Source organism: Leucopleurus acutus (assembly GCF_964270905.1).
Source record: "Leucopleurus acutus genome assembly, chromosome: 7".
Lineage (NCBI taxonomy): Eukaryota > Metazoa > Chordata > Mammalia > Artiodactyla > Delphinidae > Leucopleurus > Leucopleurus acutus.
In genome coordinates, this window is record NC_139150.1 from 50,841,503 (window position 1) to 50,866,995 (window position 25,493).

The 25,493-nt window shown below is 42.8% G+C and overlaps 1 protein-coding gene across 1 annotated transcript in view; it reads right to left on the reverse strand.

Annotated features, from left to right (window-relative positions):
• Positions 1–25,493, reverse strand: part of PGM5 (phosphoglucomutase 5) — a gene marked incomplete at its 5' end in the record, with an annotated part of 189,651 nt that overhangs the window by 39,651 nt on the left and 124,507 nt on the right. The window contains 2 exons of the mRNA XM_082841975.1: positions 12,823–13,006; positions 16,514–16,649. Coding sequence (XP_082698101.1) covers positions 12,823–13,006; positions 16,514–16,649 — 320 coding nt within the window. The remainder of the gene's footprint in view (positions 1–12,822; positions 13,007–16,513; positions 16,650–25,493) is intronic.

A 25,493-nucleotide genomic window follows, 5' to 3' on the forward strand; every position in this document is an offset into this window, starting at 1 on the left:
AGGAAATTCCCAACAGAGCAAACAAAACAATTCCCTGCTATCCAGAAAGTATGGTATACCAAATTCTGTTCAGACTGACAATGAAGCCCCAAAGGTTGGTTCCACCATTATATTCACAGCCATGTTTATATATATATATATTTAAAATTTTTTAAATTAATTAATTAATTTATTTATTTATTTTTGGCTGTGTTGGGTCCTCGTTTCTGTGCGAGGGCTTTCTCTAGTTGCGGCGAGCGGGGACCACTCTTCATCGCAGTGCGCAGGCCTCTCACTATCTTGGCCTCTCCTGTTGCGGAGCACAAGCTCCAGACGCGCAGGCTCAGTAGTTGTGGCTCAGGGGCCTAGTTGCTCCGCGGCACGTGGGATCTTCCCAGACCAGGGCTTGAACCCATGTCCCCTGCATCGGCAGGCAGACTCTCAACCACTGCGCCACCAGGGAAGCCCCACAGCCATGTTTTTACAGACTTTAAGGCCGAAGCCCTAAAGCGCCTGTTGTTGCAGATACTAAATCACTTGAAGCCACCTCTTCTGAGGACTTCCCAGACTTAACCCTTTAAAGTAGTTCCATTACACAACTGACTTCCCAGATTAGTTTATGGCCAGTGGGGGGTACTTACGAATTCAGGCCATGATAAACCTTCAACATGTATTATCTGCTCATAGCTAAGCCCCTTTTACAGTGAAATCATGTTTTGTTTTGTTTTGTTTTTTCACTAAGTGTAGCCATATCTTTGGCTGTACTCATGGAAGGTCGGTTAGAATCTGTATCGGGTAGCCTGGAATAGATTTTGCACTCGAAAAGATGATAAGAGAGTGAATAGCACACATCAGCCTGCTGGAAATAATCCAGTGTCTTCTCTCTGTCCTAAGGAACCATGAGATCTTAATAGAGAATCCATGTTGCTTTGTGAGACCTCCCAGTGAAGACCATAACAATTCTCCTTCTCCACATGGAACAGAAAATGTTTAGACCCAGCCCAGCTCTCTGCTGCAACGACCGTAGTTCCGTGTCTGCTGAGCGTCACTTGGATGTGTGAATAGTTGTACTGGATTGCTTTGGGGTCTGCATGTTGTGCCAATGAGCTTAATGAATTTGTAACCTCAACATGAACCATGTTCTCTCCAGCATGTATCATCACCTGCTATCAACTAAATAATAAGGCCAAAGTAACCACTGACCAAGACTTGCCAAGTTTCGAAATGTTCCATAATTCCAACAAAAGAATACCAATAATATACTTGGCTTTAGAAAATTTTTTAGGTTAAACCACGGGTTGGCAATATAGTTTGTCAGCCAAATTTGACCTGCCACCTGTTTTTATAAATCAGGCTCTACTGGAACACAGACATGCCCATGCACTTATGTGTTGTCTGTGGCTGCTTTTGTGTTACAACTGCAGCACTGAATTGTTATGACAGAGATCGTCTGGCCCACAAGGGCTAAAATATTTACTATCTGCCCCTTTACAGAAAATGTTTGCTGACCCCTGGTAAAAACTACTCCATTATCCACAACATGGAACACTTACCCTTCAACTCTACCCCAGAAAATGAAAAATATAACCGTATGCCTATGGAAATCCCAGAAGAGAGAAACTATGAAGACTGTTATAAGGGTATCCCCCAGGCACTGCACCTTCCAGTCGTAGGTTCATCTGGACATATATTTGGCCCAAATCAACTTACTTCTGATCACCTACTCATGACAGAAATAGATTTATTAAATCGCATTTTTGTTTTATATCCTCACTTTTATTGCAGGGTCTGCAAGGCACTGTTATAAAATCCATTTTTCGCAGTCGCTATAGGAGACTGTGTGAAGCTCCACGTTAGACATCTCCTCAAGAGCCAAGTTGTTAGGAAAGCCTTTCCTTCCCTGAGGAAATGGTATTTTTTTTTTCTTTCTGACAACAAGAACTTTATAACTAACCATAGTTTCCTTTTTAATATGGCTGCCAGGACACTTAATGCCAAATTTGAGGTTCAGCCCAAGTGGATCCTTATGACTTGCATAATTTAAAATTTTTCTTCTTCTGTTCTTGACTCTCTACTCTTATTTATATTTTCCCCAGTCTTGATTTCTGTTTCTTATTTATATTCTAACAACTTCATTATGTGTGTTTGCTGCCACAAATCCTCTTGAAGAAACAAGGCCCAGTGCAAATGAATAAAATAAGTTCCCTTTACACTCTTAACCCTAAAGTGTGGGAATCACTGAATTATGCCGTTGGGTCCTTCATTAGCTGATAAGCTCTGGGAGGGAAAACCCTTACGTTCCTTGTTCACCGTCTATTGATACAGCCTAGGACAAGCCTGGTACACAGTAGGCCCTCCACAGACACTTGCTGAATGAATGTCATTACATGTCCAACAGCTGGTGTGAGCATTACCGGAAGGCCTCCTTCCACATGTAACAAGGCCAACTGGAAACACACTCATATTCTTCACTAATGAACTGGGGCTACATATTCACCTTGAAGGGCAATTGTGAAAGATACTATGTCTACTCATCCTTCATTTTTAGGGCAAGGGTCGGTTTTAGCTAAAAACAGTGGAGTTGAACCATGGTAAGTTCCTGTCCCCAGCTGTGTGATCTTGGACAAATCATTAGCTAGCCTATTGACTGCAAAACTTACTGCACACTGAAATCAGCTAGGGGTCTTTAAAAAATTAGTGGTACCTGGCTCTCACTCCAGACATTGTGATTTAATTTGTACGGGGTGTGACTTGGGCACTGGGATTGTAAAAGCCCTCCAGGTGATTCTAATGTGTAGCCAAATGCGGACAGCACTGTCGTAGCCATTTTCTTCTAGGTCACCTCCCTCATGTACCAAGTGACTGACTATACCACACGTCAGTCTTAAGGAAGATGCCTTTAAGATCTGAGGTTTCTTGCATATACTACCATCAGACTGGGATCTTAGGAGGCCATAACGCAGGGGCCTAATAAAACATCAGGTTGCTGCTGAGTCCTGACAGCCTCCTCCTAGCGCCTTGTCAGCAGCAGAACCACTAGAAGCATCTCCTCTTGAGCATCTGACATTAATCGTTTCTAGCACAATCTCCTAAGGAATTCCTGAAGCAACAGTGAAGGAATCCACGATACCACCGTAACCATAGCAGCTATAGGAGCGGGAATTTCCAGGATGACACAACAGCCCCAAGCTCAAAGAAGGGATGAAGATGCTCTCCTCCATGAGAAGATAATGTTAAGTGTGGGGTGGGGTACACAAAGGGCACTGCACTTCCAGCCCAGGGGAAACACTTTGCGTGGCCATAGTTGTATGCCTCAGTGACCAGGGTGGGGTTTTGCCCACCTTAGCTCTGTCCCAATGAGAAAGAATTGTTAAAGAACTGCTCCACACAAAAATCCTGCAATCTGCTTCCAGTTATCTCTGTAGCATTTCTTTCCCTCCCCAGATTTGCCCCCTCTTCGGTTTGCCGTTTGCGGAGTTTGGAAACAATATAGGAATAACTAGAGAACTGAGCTGAAATTCTGGCTTGGCTTGTTAGCTGGCGGTCTCGAGTAAGTCATTTAAGCTCTCTAAGCCTTAGTTTCCTAAAAAGCGGATGAAAAATAATACACCCTGGCTTACTGGATTGTTGTGAGCAACAGATCAGAAAATGTATGTGAAAAGTGCTTTGAAAATTATAAATCACTATCTAAATAGAATTATTTTTCTTATGTTAAAGCTTTTAGTGAAAATGGTGCTATGCTCTAACTTGTCTAACTTTCCAGATTTTGCAGAAGGTTGCTATATAAAGCCTAAATGGCGATGGTTTGTGGTGCGATGCTACATACTTATTTTTAAATTAGGCAGAATTAAGATTAATTTTATTTTTAAAACTTTGCCATGTCCTCTGAAATCACTACTAAACACAAAGATCTGTTACCATTTATCTTCTCCGTATCTCCCACTGAACTGGCTTCCTGGCAATAAAATTCTCTTTCCTGGATGGTCAATTTACAATACTAGGGTCTTGAAAGGAGGACCTCAGGGTCATCCAGGCCATCTCCTCCTTTTACTGAAAAGAACAGGGAAGTCAGAAAACCTGCTCAAAGTAACACAACCAGTAAATGGAGGAGCCAGGGTTTCAGCCTATGTCTTCTCACTGCAGGCTTATAATTTTAGGTTGAACCATATGAAACCTCTGAGAGCCATACATTGCTTCTCATGTGAAATATTTGAACAATATCTCATATGTTTTGTATGGTCCTGCAAACTGGCACAGAGCCTTTTGTAGAGTAGGTATCTGATAAATGTTTGATAAATGAATCTTGGGTTGTTTTCCTTTTTCTTTTTTTTTTAAGCCCTTGTGTAAATCAACGCAGGGAAATCTGCAAGTTGCTAAGTACAAGCAGAGCTGCCAGATGTGAGTTTGGAGACTATAGGACATGTTGCAGCCAGGCGGGGAAGGAGGAACTGTACATTACCAACAGTTATTTGGCAGCATCTGACCTAGTCGAATACCGACTTAGGAAGAGTTCCAGGGGAAAACAGCATATGGCCCTGAAATCTGGTACAATGTCGCATATACAGTCAGTTGGCCACCCCAGGCATATGAACCTGGAGACAGGACAGGCTTGGAAGAGAGTGACTCTGTGAGATTAACTCAGATGTTATCTCCCACAGGAAATCCCAACGATTTATCTGGAACGTTTCAAGGTGAAAATATCGCTGTGCAACATCTGAACCATATTTTGTAGAAGAAAGCATGCAGCTTATAAAGCAGAAGATTTGGACTGGACAGACATTTCTTGCCACGAAAAAAATCACCTAGAATTACCCCATTTTTCTTTGTTTAAGTCACAGAGTTAGGTGTGAGCATGAGTTCACCAGCGGCTGAGCTGGGCAGCTGCTAGTGAATACCATGCCCCCATATAAATTACAAGCAATGCCCTCTCTGGGTGGACAAATTACGGGAGAGCATCTTTCCCCTTGGCTGGTCTGGATTTCAGCTTCTCCTCCAGCATTAGGCCCGTGCCTTTGTGCAGTGCACTGACTACACAGCCATACCCAGCTGCCCTACCCCTGGGAGCAATTCTCATCTAGCCTTTTTTTTTACAACCAACCAGCACTCTGGGGAGCCAACAATTGCAAATAATTATCTGGGGAAATCAAGGTCAAATGGCTTCTTAAGTGCACTTTTACAACACACATCCAGCAAAAACCACATTAGGTGATGAGAAGCGAAGTGGGAGGTGAAGACATAAATTAGTCCTCACCCAGATTCTAACTATCAAGTCTGGAACAATGGAACTAGGTCACACATGTTCCATTTCCCTGGGTCTTTGGCCAAAATGGCCAAAATGGCTGCTGATGCCTGTTCACTCAACACCAGGGCCGGGTCAGGGATATCTGGGATTCAGACATACTTTACCCAGACAACAGGGGTAGCTTCCTCCCTCGGTTCCTGTGATAGTTTGCAGCTTTTTCCTTTAATATTTATGTTTCCTGGTGACGGTTGCCCCCCTGACTACACACAGACATTAGTAGTTCAGTAGGAAGAAACTGGGATGCCATTCCAGAAGGCTTAGATTCTTACCACACATCTTAGCAGGATTCTACTACCAACATTTTAGAAGATAGCCCTAAAGCAATCAATTATGTCAGGAGAAGGTAATTCATTATAACAAAACTCCAACAAATCGGAAGCAGGGGAGTCAGAACTTCCCAACTAACCAAAAACAGTGTCTCCCTCTCTCTGTTTCCAAATCAGCCAACAGGTCGTTACAAAGCACTGAAAATATATTTGGTCCTTGGAAGGCAAATAGGCAAAATCATAGGAAAAGTAGCCATTAGGAAAAAATTTCTTTAATCCATAGTTTTCAAGGTATCCTACTAAGCGGCCCAATTGTCTCTATTTCCCACAACTACAGTGTTGCAGAATGAACACTGGAGTTGAGAATCATAATCACAGCTATTGTAACATCCCATGGGGAATGTGATTGCCCATAGGAAACCCAGCTCTTTCTCTGGAAAGCTAAACAACTGTCTAAGTACATATGATGGAAGAAAAGCATGTAGTCTGATAAGATAGTTTCACTGGAGCCAGCTTCCAACCATTCTTCAGGACCCAGCTTAAGTATCATCTCCCCATGGAGAGCTTTCCAGAGCCCTAGTCTAGGTTTGTTTCTTCTGCTATGCACTTCCAAATAAGTGATTTCTCTGTAATACTGTTAAACAAACTCTGTAGTCATTACAAGATTAATGTCAGTCTGCCTTCCCTGCTAGCCTGTCCTGTGTGCTGTTTTATCCTCAATGCCCAGGAAGCTGACTGCATGTGGTAGGTGTTTGGAAAATAGTCATTAAATGGATGCAGACGTGAATGAATCAAACTTCTACTACCTTCACCATGTTGTACTAAGGTGGGAAAGGAAGGTGTATTTATTAAGGGAAATTTTTTTAGACATCACAACTTGCAACGTAAAAAGGATTTTTTTAACCCAGGTTTGATCACAGTATACATTTAACGATTACACCTCACTCCCTAAACATTTCTGTCACTCAAGGACTGTTAATAGGTACCAACATTCAGATTTAGCTAAATTCCGTAGGTGGGATAACCAGTCTGACTGAAGTGATTTCTTAAATTCTACTTCTAGATGCCCAAAGCACACTCTAGCAAATGGCATATTATAAGACAAGGATTGTTAATATGACAGTCTCTCACTTGGTTCATTGATTGGAATGTAATAAAAGTTGAAGCTTGAAGTTAAAGGATGACCAGTTAACTCTGAGTAGAGAGCCCCTCTGGGGCCCCAGATTTTCCAGCTAAGACTGTTCAGTTGCCTTCATGTGAGGCCACCAGAGACGAGGCCTCAGTAAACTTCTCTATATCTGTTGACCAGGAGTTGGCAACACCGCAGTATATATTGAAGCACCACATGTCCGACTGAAATGTGATTTCAAGATTGCCAATTCACTTTCTTTATTATTTCTAAATACCAAAATTAAGAAGTACAGACACCTTCTTGTATATTAAAATAACAACACTAAAAGCAAACTGACTTCAGAATCAGTCTTCAAAGTGTGCTTTGTCTCTGAACTAATTTCAAATGGTTCTTTTTTCCAGGTTAAGGACAACATCAAAAATGTTTCCACACAGCCTGCATAACTTGAAGAGGTATTAATAAGCTCAAAGTTAGTCTGACATAATCAAATTGGATTTGGTTTTCCACATCAGCTAACTGGTATGCATTTATTTACATCAGTTTTTTTTTTTTTTTAAATATCAGCTGAACTTTTACTTGCAAATGACTTCAGCACTCATAGAATTTAATGAGTTTTGATCTTTTAAATAGAAATAAAGGAGTTGGATGAGACATAAAGAGAGACTTGTTTGGTTAAATATTGCTCCTGAAGTATCAAGGTTTCTCATTTCAAAGCTAATTTTCAAAATACAGGTCATAGTTCTGGACTGATGCCCACCCTGGTGGCAATATGCCATCACTCAGTGCTGGTACCATTTGTGAAGTTGTCTTTCTTTCACAGCACCGGCATTGGAGCATCCCTTCTCCCAAAGCCGGAGAGTCTCATAGTCAGGGCTAGAAGGATGAGATGGGGAGGAAAACACTAACAGATAATCTGGGTATTGATAATGTTCCCAGGGAAAGTGATAGTTGAGGGAAGAGAGCACGCGCCAAGCACCGTGGAAAATCTTGATATTTGCACAATGAATCCATCCTTGAGGAAAGACTGGGCCACCCTTCATGCCTTCAGGAGCCGTCTAACCCTTCCTCATCTCCCCCATCTATTTATAAGGCATAAATCAAGAACCTCTTAAATTAGTCAGCAGTTTGATCCAACTGCTCCCCTACTCTCACAGTAGCTACTGGCTATTTTTCCCACTCGTATTTGAAGAAACCATCATCATTCATTCATGTGACTAGATTTTACCAGAAAATAACAAGTGACACATCCTCATGGGACCACAGAAAGACGAGCTGCGATTGTTGAACCACGCCTCTCAATTGCTATTTCTAAATCAGAGCCTCTCTTGGGTTCTGTTTAATGGAAGACACACATCAACTTTTCTCCTGGCACCCAAGGTCACAAAAATATCAGACACTTGGAGGCAGCCATAGTAAATTCCATGAGACCCGACAGGCCACAGTGAGGCCAGTGAGGTCCCTGGGAATTCACATCAGGGGATGAGTACTTCAGGGGGTTCCTTCTTGCTCTTTGAATGACCTCCACAGGATCTCACAGGCAGGATAGATTTTTTTTTTTTTTTTGAGGTACGCGGGCCTCTCACTGCTGTGGCCTCTCCCGTTGCGGAGCACAGTCTCCGGACGCGCAGGCCCAGCGGCCATGGCTCACGGGGCCAGCCGCTCCGCGGCATGTGGGATCCTCCCGGACCGGGGCACGAACCCGCGTGCCCTGCATCGGCAGGTGGACTCTCAACCACTGCGCCACCAGGAAAGCCCGGCAAGATAGATTTTGCTGAACATTTCCATAGGAGTGGAGTAGATGGTGGGTGCGGGTGGGAGGGATGGCTTATCACCAGAACAGGATTTTCATTTCATTTTGGATGGAGAAGCATTTCTTATCTCTAGAGATACATGTAAAACGGCTTTTTTTTTTTTCCCACGGTCTGTTTCCTGACTCTGACCTCAAATCAAGGACAAAAAGGGGACAGAGCTGCCTTAAAAAACCTTTTTCTTTCTGAAGCAAAATGTATGTGTGATGGAGGGTGGCGGGCCGTGGGGGGAGGCAGAGAAATGTGAGTTTGAATCAATTCACAGATAGCTCAGAAACTGACGGGGCCTTCCCGTATCTTCGCGTGACACCCTGCAAAGTTGTTGTTGTATATGCTCTTCCCCACTGCTTTGCTTATCATTTATGGTTCATTAAATGCCAAAATCTTTCTTTCCCAAGGATGCTCTTTTAGCATAACTTATTTTAGTTAACCAGTTATTAATGTTTATTAGGTACTAGGACTTTATATCTATTATCTGATTGAATTCTCCCAATGGCCGTATGAGTTAGCCACAATTACTATTCCTATTTCCACAGACAGGAGAGAAAGGCACAGGGAGGTTGAGTAACTTGCCTAAGATCACCCAGCCAGGAGGTGGCAGAGCCGAAGCTCAAATCCAAGACAATCTGACTTTAAGCCTATACACTTAAATGCCACTCACGCCCTTTCCTCAGACTGACATGCAGTCAAGTTAAGGCTTCTGATAAGGGGGAAGGAACTGATATTTCTTGAGCATCAAATGAGTACTAGCTACTGTGCCTGGGTGCTTTATAAGTCTTTCTCCTAAAACCTTCTCCATAACCCTATATGGTAATTATCAGCATGCCTTCCCCCTCTCCTTCACTGTGTTGAGGTTCAAAGAAGTTAAGTGACATGCCCGAAGCCACAAATCTAGGCAGTGACAAAGCCAGCCTTCAAACCTATGTCTGTCTGACTCCAACATGACAGAACACTGGAGAAACCATAGCAATCGGCCTCCGACAGCAAACAGAGATGTTACATTATTATGTTTCCTTTCAGTTTTGCTAGGTGAAGCATACTTCTGTTTCTCCTTGTGGAGGTTAAGTCTCCTTGTATCTTAATTTTGAAATAACCCATAATATAGTAGACTATTTTTAAGTTACAGTATCCTATAATTGAAAAAACATAATAACAAGGGTTGGTGGAAGTGTGCAGAAATTGGAACCCTCATACACTGCCAGTAGGAGTGTAAAATAGTACAATTGTGTTTGGAGACTATCTGGCAGTTTCTTTAAAGGTTAAACAGAGAGTTAACCATTTGATCCAGTAATTCCACTCCTAGGTATGTACCCAAGAGAACTGAAAACCTACGTCTACACAAAAACCTACATGAATATTCACAGCAGCATTATTCATAATAGTAAAAAAGTAGAACCATCTCACATGTCCATCAACTGAGTGGATAAACAAAATGTAGTTTATCTACACAGTGGAATTATTATTCGGCAATAAAAATGAATGAAGTAGTGATATATGGTATAGCACGGATAGACCCTGAAGACATTGTGCTAGGTGAGAGCAGCCAGTCACAAAGGACCACATATTATATGATTCCACGTATGTCCAGAATAGGAAGACCTATAGAGACAGAAAGTAGATCATTGGTTCCCAGGGGTTAGAAGGGAGATGATAGCTAAAGAGTAGATGGTTTATTTTGGGGGAGGTTGATTTAAAAATGTGCTAAAATTGATTGTGGTAACAATTGCACAACTTTCTCTATGTACTACAAACCACTGAATGGTACACTTTAAATAGGTGAACAGTATGTTATGTGAATTATATCTCAATAGAGCAGTTATATATTTATATTAAAAAACTGCACCATGAAAAAAACCAATATTATGCATTTGACAGGCTCTCAAGAAATACCTACTGAATGAATGCACCAAAGCACTTTATGACTATTTAAAAATAATACTAGTTTATTTAAATTCAAATATGTCTTTTAGGAATGGATAGTTTATTTTGCAACAACGTTGCGTAAACTATGCCCCAGACTCAACGGTCCCCTGAGGTGAATGCTGATACTACTGACATCCCACGAGTGCTGAAACATGGTCCTCAGTGGTGAAAGATTAGCAATGGCCACACCTGTGGAGGAATTTCCCCTCTGTTCCAACAGGAACAACTGTGGTGAAAGAACCATCTGTGGCTTGCTGACAATAGGGATGCCGCTGAGTGTTAACTGATCTCCCCAAACCCTCACTGAGCCAAACCCAGACCAGCAAGAATCTCTAGTGTGACTCAGGGCCACCAGCTAATGACGGTATCACTTGGGTCCTGGAATCCAGGAAGATGAACAACTACCCTTCCTTTGTTACTTGAGAAACTCCCAAGAGCAGGTCCTGGTAGCACTTATCTATTTATGGTCACCTTTGAGGACAGATGAAAGAGTATGGGGAAAACATCAATAAATGCCGGAGTAAAAATAGAAACCAATATTCAGGGCTGAAGGGGAGGAACACAGAATAAATCGAAGTCCAAACTTGAGATCCAGTTGAGGAATTAGCCTGGTGTGAATGATTAAAGAAAAGCCAAGAAAAAAAAAGCACCCAAATGCTGAGTGCATTGAAGAAGAAACAAGGTAGAGTATTAGTAGATTTAACAGCAAAACAAATGAGCTCAACAAACAAGCTCTGCATGAGTTGATATGGTCCAGAACCTACCAATGACTAGACATTCCCTTCAAGGAATAGTTTTCAAGCCTTCCTCATCAGGGAACAAAAAACCTCTCAGGGATACTTTAGAAAGCATGTATTTTACGACTCTTAAATTCTACAGTAACAACAACAAAATAAGTCTTGGATTAGGGAGGTTTGTTCTGAGGACCCTGTGTGAAACAGAAGTGAAAATATGGTACCAAACTGGAATAGATTATCTGAGACATGGAGGCTCAAAGATGCACATGTGCTGTGTGCTGGCTTCATATCTCCAGGGATTCACTGGTATTATTTTGGAGAGAATTCAATCCATTCTACAAGAAAGCATCCTTGTGCAAAACAAATCACAGCTACAAAGCCTTGCGTAAAGGTTAGGAGTTTTTATGTATGCTATTTCGTTCTATTTCTTAAACAACTCTGTGAGATAGATGTTTCACAGATGAGGAAGAAACTGTGGCTCAAAGAAATCCAACAACCTTCCCAACTAATAAGTGGCAGGGATAGGATTCAATTCTCGGTCTTCAAACTTCTTAAACACTATTTTCTCCACTACCCTACATCTTTCCAAAGTAAGACTGTAATGAATTTGTCCAGCCATGGAAGGCCTTCAAGAATGAAAGACTGACATTTTGATAGAGATGAAAGATCACTACAAAACTAAGCAGACCAGAGGGAGAAGATAGCAAGAGTAACAGGAGGGTAATGGGCTTTGGAACATCGGCAAGTCAGGGGACCCTAGGGCAAGGACTATGTATGAAACACCAGTCAAAATAAAAATAGCAATATCTACCGTTACATCTAGTCCCCTAAAGCCTACAGCTTCTGATTTATTTTGTTGTCTGTACTTGGTGAAGCACGTATAAGAAGATAAGAATTTGGGGATTTTAGAATGGAACTTCTCTTAACATTACTCAGTGTCTTATTTAGACTATAAATGTTAAAATGTGCTCCCAGAGTGGCCAACATTGCCATAGCCAATAAATAAACAAAATCGAGAAGAAAAATAATGGTAATAGCTTTCAACATCTCTCATACAATTCACAGAGATGAGATCATAATAAAAGTTGTGGTTGATTTTGCCACTTATCTTTCATTTAATATAATTCTCCACCACAAATCTTACTTTGGGGTTTGTGGGGCAAAATTTCCAATTGTTTCTTCCCCTACCAGGAGTAACAAACCCATCTGGCTAAGCGCCTATCATTGACATAAGGTAATGACATAAGGTAATAAAAGGTGAAACACCCCTGTACCTGGGGGTCCCAAGGAAAGGGATCCCTTGCTCTTGGAAACTTTTCTGGATCTGTCACCAGTCATGGCCACTATATAGAGGGACTGCAGGCTGCAAACGTTTCAGAAAGAAATGTTGGGTCTAAATCTATTTGTGGTGTTGGCCCATCAGTTACCAAGTGGGGAGAATACTGGACAGAGAGCCAGGGCCCCGTATTCTAATCCACTCTCTGCCATTAAGGAGGTAGGTAACCTTCGCCGAGGGCTTTCCTCTCTCCCGGCCACAGGGCTCTCATCTGTAAAATGAAGGGCTCGGAGCAGATCATCGCTGAAGATCTCTCCAGTTGTAGGATATTTTGCACCCCCACCGCACACCACCCCTCCTCTGCTTGATAACCTGTTCTGGCGATTTCATAGCAAGTACCTGTTTCTTGGTCACAGTGCCATCCACGGGGTCCACGTACTCAAAGCTGTCTGTCTTCGCCACACTGTAGACGTGGCTCCCCACGGCAAACTGCTGGCCGATGAAGGACTTGTCTGTGACCAAGGCCTCCAGGTCCCTCATGATGTAATAGGTCGTCTTGGGCTCTAACCCCTCGTAATCAAACCTGGTGAGGGAGGAGCAGGACACAGGATAAACACAAATCTTATCAGAGAACCAGCAGCTGGGTGGGCCTCTCAAGGTCATTTAATCATTGGTTTTGTTTAAAGAAGAACAGCACAGAGAAGCATCTGCAGCTGGTCACCCCTCTTCCCCCTGCCAGCCCTCCATTCATTCCCCACACAGCAGCCAGCATCATCTTGTAAACATCAAATCGTGCCAATCCTTTCCTTTAAATCCCTCCAAAAATGCCTGTCATGTTGACAGCAAGAGTCAAAACCCTAACCACAGCCTACAAGGCACTGTGGGATCTGACCTGCCCACGTCCTTGATTTGACTCTGTCCCACTCTCGCTCTGGTTCGCTATGCTCCAGCCACATGGGCCCCCTCTTCAGTCCTCAGAGACACTTTGCCCTTTCCCTTCGTTGGGCCTTTGCTCTTGCTATCTGTTTCCTTTCCCTGGTACAATCTTCCCCAGGCTACTCAAATAGCTGACACTTTCCCTTCCTTCAGCTTCCAAATTTAGTGTTACCTCTAGAAAGTGACCTTCTCTGACCAGTCATCTAAGGTAGCTTCCCTCTATCTCTCCCCCGCCTCTTATCATCCTTTATTTCTTCTTTTGGTAGTTACCCCAATCTGTATTTACTTTGTTTATATATTTGTTTCCTTATTTCTTGTCTTTGCCCCTGAGTACTGTAAGCTCCAGGAGGGTAGAGATCTTACCTGTTTTGTTCTCTGTTGCTTCTGACAAGTAGTGTTTTTTGTAAGTGATGGAATGAAAGATGGGAGGATGTGAAGGAAGAAAGGAAGGAGAGAGAGGAATCAAGGCAGGGGAAGAGAGAAGGAGGAAGGGAATTCAATGTACCATAAAACTCTCTTGGAAACTTGGAAGAAATATCACAATTGTTCCATTAAAAAGAAGGTCCCCCTAGCCAAGAACATCAAATATAACAATGGGGCTGGGAGGTGATTAGGGAAAAAAAAAAAGACTAAAAATAACCCTTATCTCATTTGTTGTTGTGGAGTTTAAATATGATAATGCAAACCAAGTAGTTGGCACAATGCCCGACACCAGTGCTTAAAACTATTAATTACTTTTATTCTTAGTCACTGCCATAAGGAAGGGTCTTTCCCGATGTCAGATGGTTTTGACCAAGTCCTTATGGCACACCCACAGGGCTCTGTTTAAGAAGGAAGCCCTAGGTGGGGCAGCTGTGCTCACGCAGCTGTGGTGGGATCTCATATTGGGCTCTCTGTAAACAGGAAAGAAGGTGAGTTCTCAGAGTGAACTAAAGAAGGAAGATCTGAATAGTTGTTACTACTTTTTCCCACCCAAGACCTTTTGTGACTTCAGCAGACAACAGGGTATTGGCCAAAAGGAATGATACCATGGCTAACAATGGGTCCCCTGCACCTGCATCCCCCCTCTCTTCTGTTCTCTCTTACACAAGGTGTGTGTTCTAATCCTAGATTCTCTTTAAAGATTACTTTTTGGGAAGGTAAAACCTAGCCAAGCAGAGAGGGGCAGGAGGTTGGGATAAGAGGGTGTAGCAGGAGACAGAGAGGCACTGAAAGAGATTCAGAAGTTGAGAAAATACGCTAATGTGACAGGTCACATCCAGTCTGTGGCTGAGGTCATCAGACCAGCTGCCCAAATGCTCATCTTCATGCACACGCAGGTTCTAGCACTACCTTCCCCTCACTACCCCAAAACACCCCCTCTGACCATCGCCCCCACCAACACACTTTCAAGGAAAGAAATTTCAAAATGGAGAATTCCTTCTGGGGTCCACTCACACAGGAAAATCATCTGGGTTCTCAGATACAACTGCAGGCTCAGTATTAGTTAAGCCAGAATTGCTTAATTATCTCCTCCCCGCCAAGAAAGCAGTCAGGCTAGAAACCATTTTCTTTCACAAGCACTTTTAACCTACCTTTCCCAGAGGCTGAAGGAAATGCTGACTTTCATTCTACCTATTCCCTTGCCTTTTTCTTTATCTCTGTGATCTCCTTGTACAGAAATCTGAAACATAATTCAAAGTCCTACAAGAATTTATACCTCCACTGCATTATATTCTCTAATATGGTATTTGTTATGAAAAAAGTAATTGTCATGTAACCTCTTGGCCACAAAAAAATGAACTATATTACAAATACACTTATCATAATACCATGTCTTCAAAATGCTGGCAGAAAGCTAGATAATCATTCCACAAATTATGAGGAACGCATCCCTGACTCAAAGCGATCTCACTAAGCCAGAGGCTGGCAGTCATAATATATTTTATCAGGTTGGAGTTTTTGGAGCAGCTTCAGGCAATAAAACGATTTGCTGTGCCAACTGGTCCCTCTGGTATGCCAAAAAAGCCCACAGGAATCAGGAGTTGGGGCACTTGTTAGAAATACTAGTGAATAAAACAAGTTCCCGCCTGCCTTGAGAGTCCTTATTTTATAACACAATGAATAATTTGAGGTGATTTCCCGCCTGTCACATCCTCAGCCTTCTTAACTAAACAGACACCAAGAATATGATGGCGCTGTCTACATTTCCCACAGTACTGCAGTCTCTTTGATTCTACTGAAAACTATCACAGGCTTCCTTATTCTCTGATATTTATCTAAGTAAATGACCTCTTAAGAGAAGAAACAATCACCTTATAAGGGAAGTCTAAAGCTTTCTTTCTGTGCCTTAAGCTCTTGAAACGCAACCAAACATCCAAAGTAGTTAACTATTCATAAGCAAAGCCAATGAGGCACCGTCTCTGTTTTTAATACACAGAGAGCCGCTGAGACTACCCAAGGATTCCCTGCCCTAATCCCACATTCTCCACAGTTAACATCCTTTCCGACCACTGCTCCCCCTAAACCATGGCTTGGTACTAGCATATCTAGCAGGCAGCCACACAGCCAGAAGACTCTGCCCCCATCGCTTGCTTCAACAACAGGAAAGTGGTAGAAACCCCTAACCCTAAGCTCTTTGCCACTGACCTTTCCCCTCCCTCCTTCCCAGGGTAATATTTCTTTTTTCTGTAACTCCTTTCATGCGGACAAAACTTTAGCAAAATCTGGGGCTCCTGAGCCATGTGGTCCCTTCAGAGGATGCCAGCTCAGGCATCTTGGTCACAGTTTGGACCATTAGTGGGAACTTCTGTCTTTGCCTCCCTTTCCTTGATAATTATGGGTGGAGAGCCAACAAGGAAAGCCCCCAGTATGACTGTACAACTTTCATGGCCACCAAAGGACCTTTCAGGGTTCTGTAGTTCAGATTCCCTCTGGGGGTGGCTGCCCACCATACAGGCAGGATGAAAAGATGACAGAGGGGTGTCACCAGGGGAGGGGTACTCCTTGACACCACTGTTACCACCTCTCAGGGTTATCTGGCTCCAGCGTCTGTGCTCCTCAGATCTTCCTGAAAGATGCCTCCCTCCTAAGGTTCTAGCCCACTTTTTTTAAAAAAAAACCTTCTCTAAGAGCAGTTTCCCAGGGTCCATACAGAGACCCTTGCCCTTCTCACCTGCAGTAGTAGTGGCGGCCAAATTTGGCCCAGTGATCTCGGACAATTTCCTCCACACTCTGCTTCCGGGCAGCGATAATGGAGAGCCAGACCAAGACAGCCCAGAGGCCATCTTTCTCCCGGAGGTGATCAGAGCCTATGGGAGAAAGGAACAGTCTGCTGAAGATTTGTTCACGGGGGAAAAGTTAAAGCTAAATGAACTATGAAGACCAGTTAGCACTTGAGTGTTACATTGAAATGGTAGGATATATTTATCTATTGTGTGAAAAACATGTCCCACAGGACTTCCCTGGTGGCGCAGTGGTTGGGAGTCCGCCTGCCGATGCAAGGGACCCGGGTTCGTGTCCCGGTCCGGGAGGATCCCACGTGCCGCGGAGCGGGTGGGCCCGTGAGCCATGGCCGCTGAGCCTGTGCGTCTGGAGCCTGTGCTCCGCAATGGGGGAGGAGGCCACAACAGTGAGAGGCCCGTGTACCACCAAAAAAAAAAAACCATGTCCCATAATAAACTTGCATTTCTAAAAGTATGCAACTGAAATTCAAGTAACATAAAACAATATCAAAAAGTAAAATAAAATCCTGGAAGTTGTTGAAAGGATCCAAGAGCCAAGCTGACATCACATTTGACTAATGGTATCGTTCATTCAGTAAATATTCGGTGATCCTTACAGTACACCAAGCATTGGTCTAGGTACTAGGGATATGGCAGTGAACACGATAGCTCTTTATTCAACAAGTTTGAATTCAAGTAGGCAGGGAGGCGACAGGAAAGTAGATGAAAGAACAACATGTGTCAAATAAGGACAAGAGCTATGAAAAAAATTAAACTGGGTGATAATGTCACAGAGCACGATATCAGCAAAGACTTCCTTACTAGGGCAGCGCAGCTTACCTAGAGTAGGGTTGAATGGTACTCCCTAACCCCACTCTACCCGCCGAAGATATGGCCACCCAGAACCTGTGAATGTGACCTTATCTGGGGAAATAGTCCTGCAGATATAATTAAGTTAAGGATGTTGGGGTGAGATCAGCCTGGATTATCCAGGTGGGCCCAAAATCCAATGACAAGTATTCTGAGAAGAGAAGACACAGGGAGGAGAAATCCAAAGGAGGAGGTTATGTGAAGACAGAAGTAGAGATGAGAATTATGCTGCCACAAGCCAAGGAAGGCAGGGAGACACCAGAAATTGAAAGAGGCAAGGAAAGATTCTCCCCTAAAGACTTCAGAGGAAGCATGGCTCTGCCAGCACCCTGATTTCAGACTTCTGGCCTCCACAACTAGAAGAAAATTAACTTCTGCTGTTTTAAGCCACCCAGTTCTCGGTAATTTGTTATGGCAGCATTAGGACACGAATACAGGTAGTCAGGGTCAGCCCCACTGAAGTGATGATACGTGAGCTGATACCTGAGAAGAAGGAGTCAGCCGTGCAGAGATCTGGGGACAAAGCACAAAGTCCCTGAGGCAGGAAGGAACTGGGAAGCTTATTCCTCTAGCTATTTACATAGAAAGAGAGGCAGCTCATATTGTGGCATTCACACGATCAAGTGTGCAGGCTAAACAGGTAGCTTCCTGTGCAAAAAGAACCCAGAGGAATATGTTGGAGGCTCATTTAAGCCTCTGTCTGTTGGCCAATTGTAAGCTCTGTCCTGAATACAAAGGAATGTGTTGTAGTGTAAGAAAGGTGATATAATGGAAAAAGCATGGGGAAGGCTTTGGAATTAGGGTTTAAAACTAAACTCTTCTACTACCCCAGAATGTGAGAAGTTATCGCAAAGTTGTTAACCTATCTGAGTCTCAGCTTCTCATCTGTAAAATGGGGACACCATCACCCATCTTGTCGGGTTGTCATATGAATTTAATCACACTCAGTGGGTAGGCTCTGGAGTCAGATTGCTCACATTCAAATTCTGGCTCAGCCACTGACCTTTGTGTGACTTGCTGTCCTCATCTGTAACATAGGGAAATCATAGCCCCTCCCTCATGGGTTACTATCATGATGAAGTAACTAAATACACCCAGGTATTTAGATCAACGACTGGGATGTCACAAGTGGTTGTCTTGTTGTTGATCTTATTGGTAATTCACATAAAGTACCAACCTGGTGCTGATTCCTCAAAACGTGCTTTGAGGCAAATTGTTCTCAGTCATTCATTTAATTTTATCCTCTGACTCTAGCTACAGCAATGTCTTAAGACCAGGAGACTGGGACCAGGGGTTGGATCATTTCTTCTTGCAACAGAGCAATAAGAATGGACAACAGTACTTGGGTTTCAGGGCTATGAAACATAGAAACTCAGAAAGGAAGACCCAATGATACAGAACTGTTTAAACTTTGAAAATGGACTGAAACAATACCTTAGTTAAGTTAGGCAGCTTTGAGAACGTCTCACCAAAGCTATGGACCATTTATACTTCTTGGTACATTTGCAGTGTTAAATGTTAAATGTTTTTCCTCAAAAAGAAAAACATACAACCTTGAGAGGACAGTGAAGATACTTAAAAGGAGAAATGATCAAGTCTTTGACTCCTCCATACACTGGTCAATGGTCTGCTGATGACATTTTTAGATGTCTGGTTGTGAGAACCAGACATCTTCTAGTTAGACATCTTCTAGCCTGAGAAGACCCTGGGCTTTTAATCATCACAGCATGGAGTGACTCTAGTCCCATCCAAGGCACTCTGCACACTGCTACAAAAATGGAAGAAATTTGGAAGATGCTGGGTTAGCTCCATGGCCTAGTGCAAAAAAAGAAGTCTAGGAAGCCCTGCCCAGTGGGATAATTTCAAAATCCTTTGTCCTTTTACAGCTGAAAAAAAATCACTTTTATTTACTGTCTAGAGAGAAATATCTTTTTGTTTTAAAACATGGGCTTTGCATACCTTGAACCTCCAGCTGGATTACATTTCCTAGAGATAGACCCATTAGATGATAAGTGTGACATCTGATAAGATGTCATAACTTAGGGGAGAGAGACATAAAGTTATTTTAGCAGAATCAAAAAAAAAAAAAAAAAGCCCACACAAACCCACCTCAACCCTTTGTCACCAGCCACATAGTAAATTGTGAACTGGCTTGGATATTCTCACCTACAAGTTAAACATTGCCCAGATTCATAAGGGGCCAATGATCAAGAAAAATTAACTGTGCTCTTTACAGCTGTTTGAGGTGGGGGATAGAGAGACACTGATGACTTGCAATTACACACACATGATTCCACTGAACTCTCATAATGTGCTTTAGAGGGGGCTTTGGGGAAACAACTTTCCTTTTAATAACTCTAAGACAAGTGAACTATAATGCCGTATCCGTGACAGATAAATTCAACAGGAAGTGCAGAAAATACAAAGGCATCAAATGGTTTCCTAAAACCCCACTATAAACAGAGTGAAAATGGATGCGAGAAATGCTGACACTATATATGACAGGATTAATAGACTTTATATTAAAAATGTTTTTATAAGTTAATCAGAAAAAGAGGAACCCCAATAGATAACTGGGTGGATAGGCACAAATGAACAATTTTCAAGAGAAAAATATTAACAGTCAAAAACATTTGAAAAAATGTTCAATCTCACCTCAGTCAAAGAAAAGTCCATAAAATGGAATCCCATCTGGGGACTTTCAAATTAGCAAGCGTTCATTAGGGGCAGGGGAACACCTAGTACTAGCAAAATACCAGTGTAAACGTGTACAGTTTGGTGGAATAATTTGGCAATAATAATCAACAGCCTTAAAATAGCAACCAGCTTTGGACCCAGCTATTCTATTTCTTAAATTTTAGTCAAAGGGACATTCACTAAAGCAGCTTAAAGGAGAGAGAAAGTTGAAGAAATAATAAAAAGGAAAAAAAATTGTTTCTAAAAGAAGAGGGAAAGTTGAAAAATGAATACTAATTGTTAAAGAATAGGAAATGGTGGAAAATCCAGACAAAAACTTGTGTAGATAGATAAAATACTGAATAAGAATCTTTGGTAACACACGGAATGATGTTCATCCAATTTTAATACAAGTTAAAAAATCAGGTTACCAAAAAAGAGTATTCAGTATTTTTTTGGTAGAAAAACACATTTAGATATGTATTTATGTGTGTGCACAGGTTATCAACAGGATACACGCCCAGCTGTTAACGGTGTTATCTCTGAAGCAGTAGAACTGCGAATGTTTTGCTTCTTTTTCCTTTGCAGTATTTCCACAATAAATGTCTATGATTTTCATTATAAGAAAAAAATTTTAAAGTGGTCAACGGTGTGTACAAATTCACATTTGAAAACATGAAATCCCATCTGCCAAGGGTTAGCTGGGATATTAAAGGGATCAACACCGCTGATGAACAAGTGATGGATTTTGAACCTATTGCTCATCCCATTTCTTAGATTGAGTAATAGCTATTTAGAGCATAGAGGCTGTGTCTGACTCCCTCATGGGGCTCACAGGTTTTGGGATTAGGTTCAGGATGTACTGTAAGGCTTTAGGACTTGACAGAAAATGAGAACAGGGAAGGCAGTGCACTGCTGAGCTGTCAACATTAGCCTTGGGGGAAGCTGGGCTTAGGGGATGTGTTTCGTTCACCTCACAGGGAGACTCCACTAGCAAGGACAAAGCTTCAGATTCATCCCAATAGCCCCTAGGGCATTTCTACTATTGCTGACAGCCCACGAAGAGGGGCTCACTCAGCCTGTGTTTCACTCCCTATCTTCCCAGGCAAAATCTCTACACTCTGTGAACAGTTAAACAGTTGTTTGGGGAAAAACAAATAAAATAGCTCTTTTACTTCATATATGCACAGCTGCTCCATCTTTAGAACATGAGATTCCAGAAAAAAATTCTTCGGCACTAATATTTATACATGCATACTATTGCCTGTACAATTTTTAATAGATTTTATTTTTTAGAGCAGTTTTAGCTTCCTAGCAAAATTGAATGAAAAGAACGGAGAGTTCCATAAGAGTCTCTGTCTTCACACAAACACAATCTCCCCACCATCAATATCCTGCACCAGAGTGGGCTGTTTGTTACAAATGATGAACCTACACTGACACATCATCACCCAAAGTCCATAGTTCAGGTGAGGGTTCACTGATGGTGTTGTACATTCTATGGGTTTTGACAAACCTATACCCACCATTACAGTATCATACAGAACAGTTTCACTGCCCTAAAGTTCCTCTGTGTTCTGACTATTCATCCTTCCCTCCCTTGTAGCCCCTGGCAACCACTAATCCTTTTATTATCTTTATTGTTTTGCCTTTTCCAGATTATCAAATCATTGGACTTTTTAGTTTGGCTTCTTTCACTTAGTAATATGCATTTCAGGTTCATCCATGTCTTTTCATGTCTTAATAGCTCATTTCTCCTTAGCATTGAATAATACAGTACAATTTTTGAAGTTTGCTTCCTCTGGATTTCTGGCTGGTGGTGCAGCCAGAGCTTGCCACCTGGTTCAGAACACTGCAAGAAGCTTTAACCCATATTTCCAAAGCCTGTAAGTACCACTCAACTGGCCTTCCTCTATCCAGGCTAGCCCAGCCCGAAGCCCACTCAGACTTGCTTTGACCAGCCTGGAAAAGCAGTCACCCCCACCCAGATACCAGAAGGAAGGGGCTCAGCTCTCCCTGCCACAACTCCAGGAAAAACTGACACCAAAAACAGGTCTATTTATTTCTTATCAGAAACATCCCTACTCTTCTATTCCCTAAAACTAGACTTTGAATTTTCTCAAGCTTTAAAACCATATTACTTTGAGCTAGGCAGTACACCAGTAAGTATACTGACATAAAAGAAACGGGGGAAAAAAAGGGAGTACTCAATCTCAAAGGAATTTTCCTCAAATGGAAATGCCAGCACGGGCAAATCAACTCAATAAAACACCACACATGTTACTAAAAGATCAAGTCATCTCAGCTGAAACTCAGATCAGGAAAGTCTGAATTTGTCATTTGGGAAAATATAAATCATTATGCACCTGTTGCCAACTCCAAGCTAGAAATAAGTTAGTGGTTCTCAACCCAGGCTACCCATTAGAATCTCCTAAAGAACTTATTAAAAATACCAATGCTCAGGCCCCACCCCGGATCAATAAAATCAGAATTTTTGGCAATGGGACCCAGGCATCAGTATATATATATTTTAATTCCTTGGGTAATTTTTATGAGCAGCCAGAGTTGAGAACCTGTTTTAAGAGAAACCTACTCAAAACAGTCCCATATCGGGGGCAGATTACTTAGGGGTAGTGAATTAGGCCTCTTCCTCTATTTGCTCAAATTTGGCACTAAAGGAAAGTGGTCATTGGTCTCTAGTTCAATGGATGCCCCTGGCCCTAGTCACGGGGGGGGGGGGGCCTCTCACTGGAGCCAGCTTCAGTATCATGGTGTTCCCCCACCCCTTTTGTCTGGAAATCTTGTGAGGGCCTTGCCAAGTGTGGGGTAACCAACTCATCCTGGTGTGCCTGGGACTCTCCCCATTTTAACAGGAAATGAACAATGTCCCAGGAAACCTCTCCATCCCATGCATACCAAGGTGGCCGGCCAGCTGATAAGGAAGGCCACTTGCTCAAAGAGGCTCCTGACGGTTTTCAGGATATGTGCATATACAGCACGTATCTAAGCACACATACTTCCTAGAGCCAGAAACGATAGGAAATATATCTGTACACTTGCTCTTGATGCGGAGTTACACAGCAAGATAAATTCCATTTTTGGAAGAATAACAGCAAGGCACCGGGCACTTCACTCAGTACTTTATACATCTATTATCTAATTTTGACAATGTGATAGCTTCTCTTTACAGATAAGAGATTGAGGTTAGGTCATTTGCATGAAGTCACATGGCCACTAAGGGGTGAAAAGAAGATTCACACCTGGGCAGTTTGGCTCCAACGCCTGTGGACATAACCACTGCTGGAAATGCCCAGTAAAGCCAGTGGTCCTCAGGAGCTGCAATGAGGCAGATAAAGTGCCCCAGGTGGTTAGACCTGAGGCAACCCTTCTGAAGATCTGGGTGACGGACTGGTATTTTTTCCTCCTCACACTAGACATTCAGGAGAAGTTGCCAAATTTCCCTTTACTTCTCCTCTCCTATCGATTTACCCTTTTCATTCACAGACGAAGTTTTCATTAATTTGCAGTGAAATTCTTTCCATCCTCTTTTTATCCACTCAAGGATTTGTCTTTTCAAAATAGTGAAGTCATGAGGGAACACTGGGAGGCAGCCCTTGCAGGGAATCGGAGATTTGAGAACATGCTATTGAACTGTGACAGGTTGTTGTTTTTGTTGTTTTTTTTCCGTGTCTCAAATTGCTCATGTTCAGCTCTTTAAATCTGGCCAAAAAGCAGGGCTCATGGAAAAATTGTCACTTTTCCATGCTTAAAAAGAAATGCTTCTTGGGCTTCCCCGGTGGCGCAGTGGTTGAGAGTCCACCTGCCCATGCAGGGGACACGGGTTCGTGGTCCAGTCCGGGAAGATCCCACATGCCTTGGAGCGGCTGGGCCCGTGAGCCATGGCCGCTGAGCCTGTGCGTCCAGAGCCTGTGCTCCGCAACGGGAGGGGCCACGACAGTGAGAGCCTCGCGTACCGCAAAAAAAAAAGAAATGCTTCTTAAAAAATTAATGCTCTAAAATGTTTACAATTGGAAAACAAAGCTGTCCTGCATGTAAGCGGGTCAGAGCCAGCTGTCAGCTCAGAAAGGTAGGATGGCAGTAACCGACCGTGTAGCTCATGCTGTGCTGTGGGCATCCTGGCTCCCAATGCTATGTAACAATAAATTTGATGATGATGATGAAAATAATAATAATAGTGTTTGACACAATAATGCAGCAGGGCTCTTGGCTAGTATCCTGACCGTTGCAACACCCTGTAAACTCCATGAGGGAAGGACCCGTATCTGAAATGACTCATCATTCTATCCTGGCCCTGGCTCATAGAAGGTGCACAGTAAACCTTCACTGAATGAGTAAATGAACGATTAGGTGAAACTCTAGTATGTAGTGTGATTCATCAGATTCACTCCTCACTAAAAGCTAGAAGCAACCTAAAAAGATATATGGGAAAAAACTTTATAGATCATCCCATTGAACAGATTCAGCTTACAAATGAGGAAACTGAGGCCCAAAGAAGTGATCTGTGTAAGGAAGTTCAATGACAGAGAGGGGGAGTCAAGGTCTAACTGGGTCTAACTGGGACTGTCATCTCCTGGTGCTGTGTTGCTTACATGACACCATTCTTCCACGTCCCCGGCATGCATTCCATCCCCATCTAAAAGAATTAACCAGATGGGAGAAAAGGACACCTTTGGCATGTCCTTAAACAGGAGCAGCAGAGTAAGACTGGGTTTGAATCCTGCCTCTGCCGTGTGAACTTGGCCAGTGGTTCGACTTTCCTCTCTAAGCCTCAATTACCTTATCTGTAGTCATAATGGTCCCTAGTTCATTTTAAAGTCAAGAAGTCTCAGTGAAATGACATATAGGAGGCCCTAAGAATGTACTTATCACTCAAGAGATGCTCAATAAATAACAAGTATTAGCACTGTTTCATTAACACAGCAGCCTACAGCGGCCAGGCCATCTATCCCAGCTATCCCAGAGGAGGAGCTACCCCAGAAAGCGTTAACTACGTCAGGGCTGGTCAGCTGACACTTGTCCCTCACAGGAGCAAGCCAAGGTACGGGACAGTGGGACCTCCTGACTCGTATGTCCCATCCCATTTCTTTGTCTCCAGTGCTGATGGGAACAACACAACCCTCTAAGAATTGTTCCTTGCTTGGTCATAAGCTGAACCAGAAATCTCTCGAGCAGGTTTAAAGCCTGCACCACAGGGTTGAGGACCTGTCACTCTTTAGGCATTGTACTTTGTTCTCAGTGGGGCTACCTGGCACCCGGGAGACAGCAGCAGGGGAAGCCTCAAAGCACAACTTTAGGGACTGCATCTTAAATACCAAGGGATGGGCCCCCTTGTTAAAAGCCCCCTAGTAGACACTGTGAAAGGAA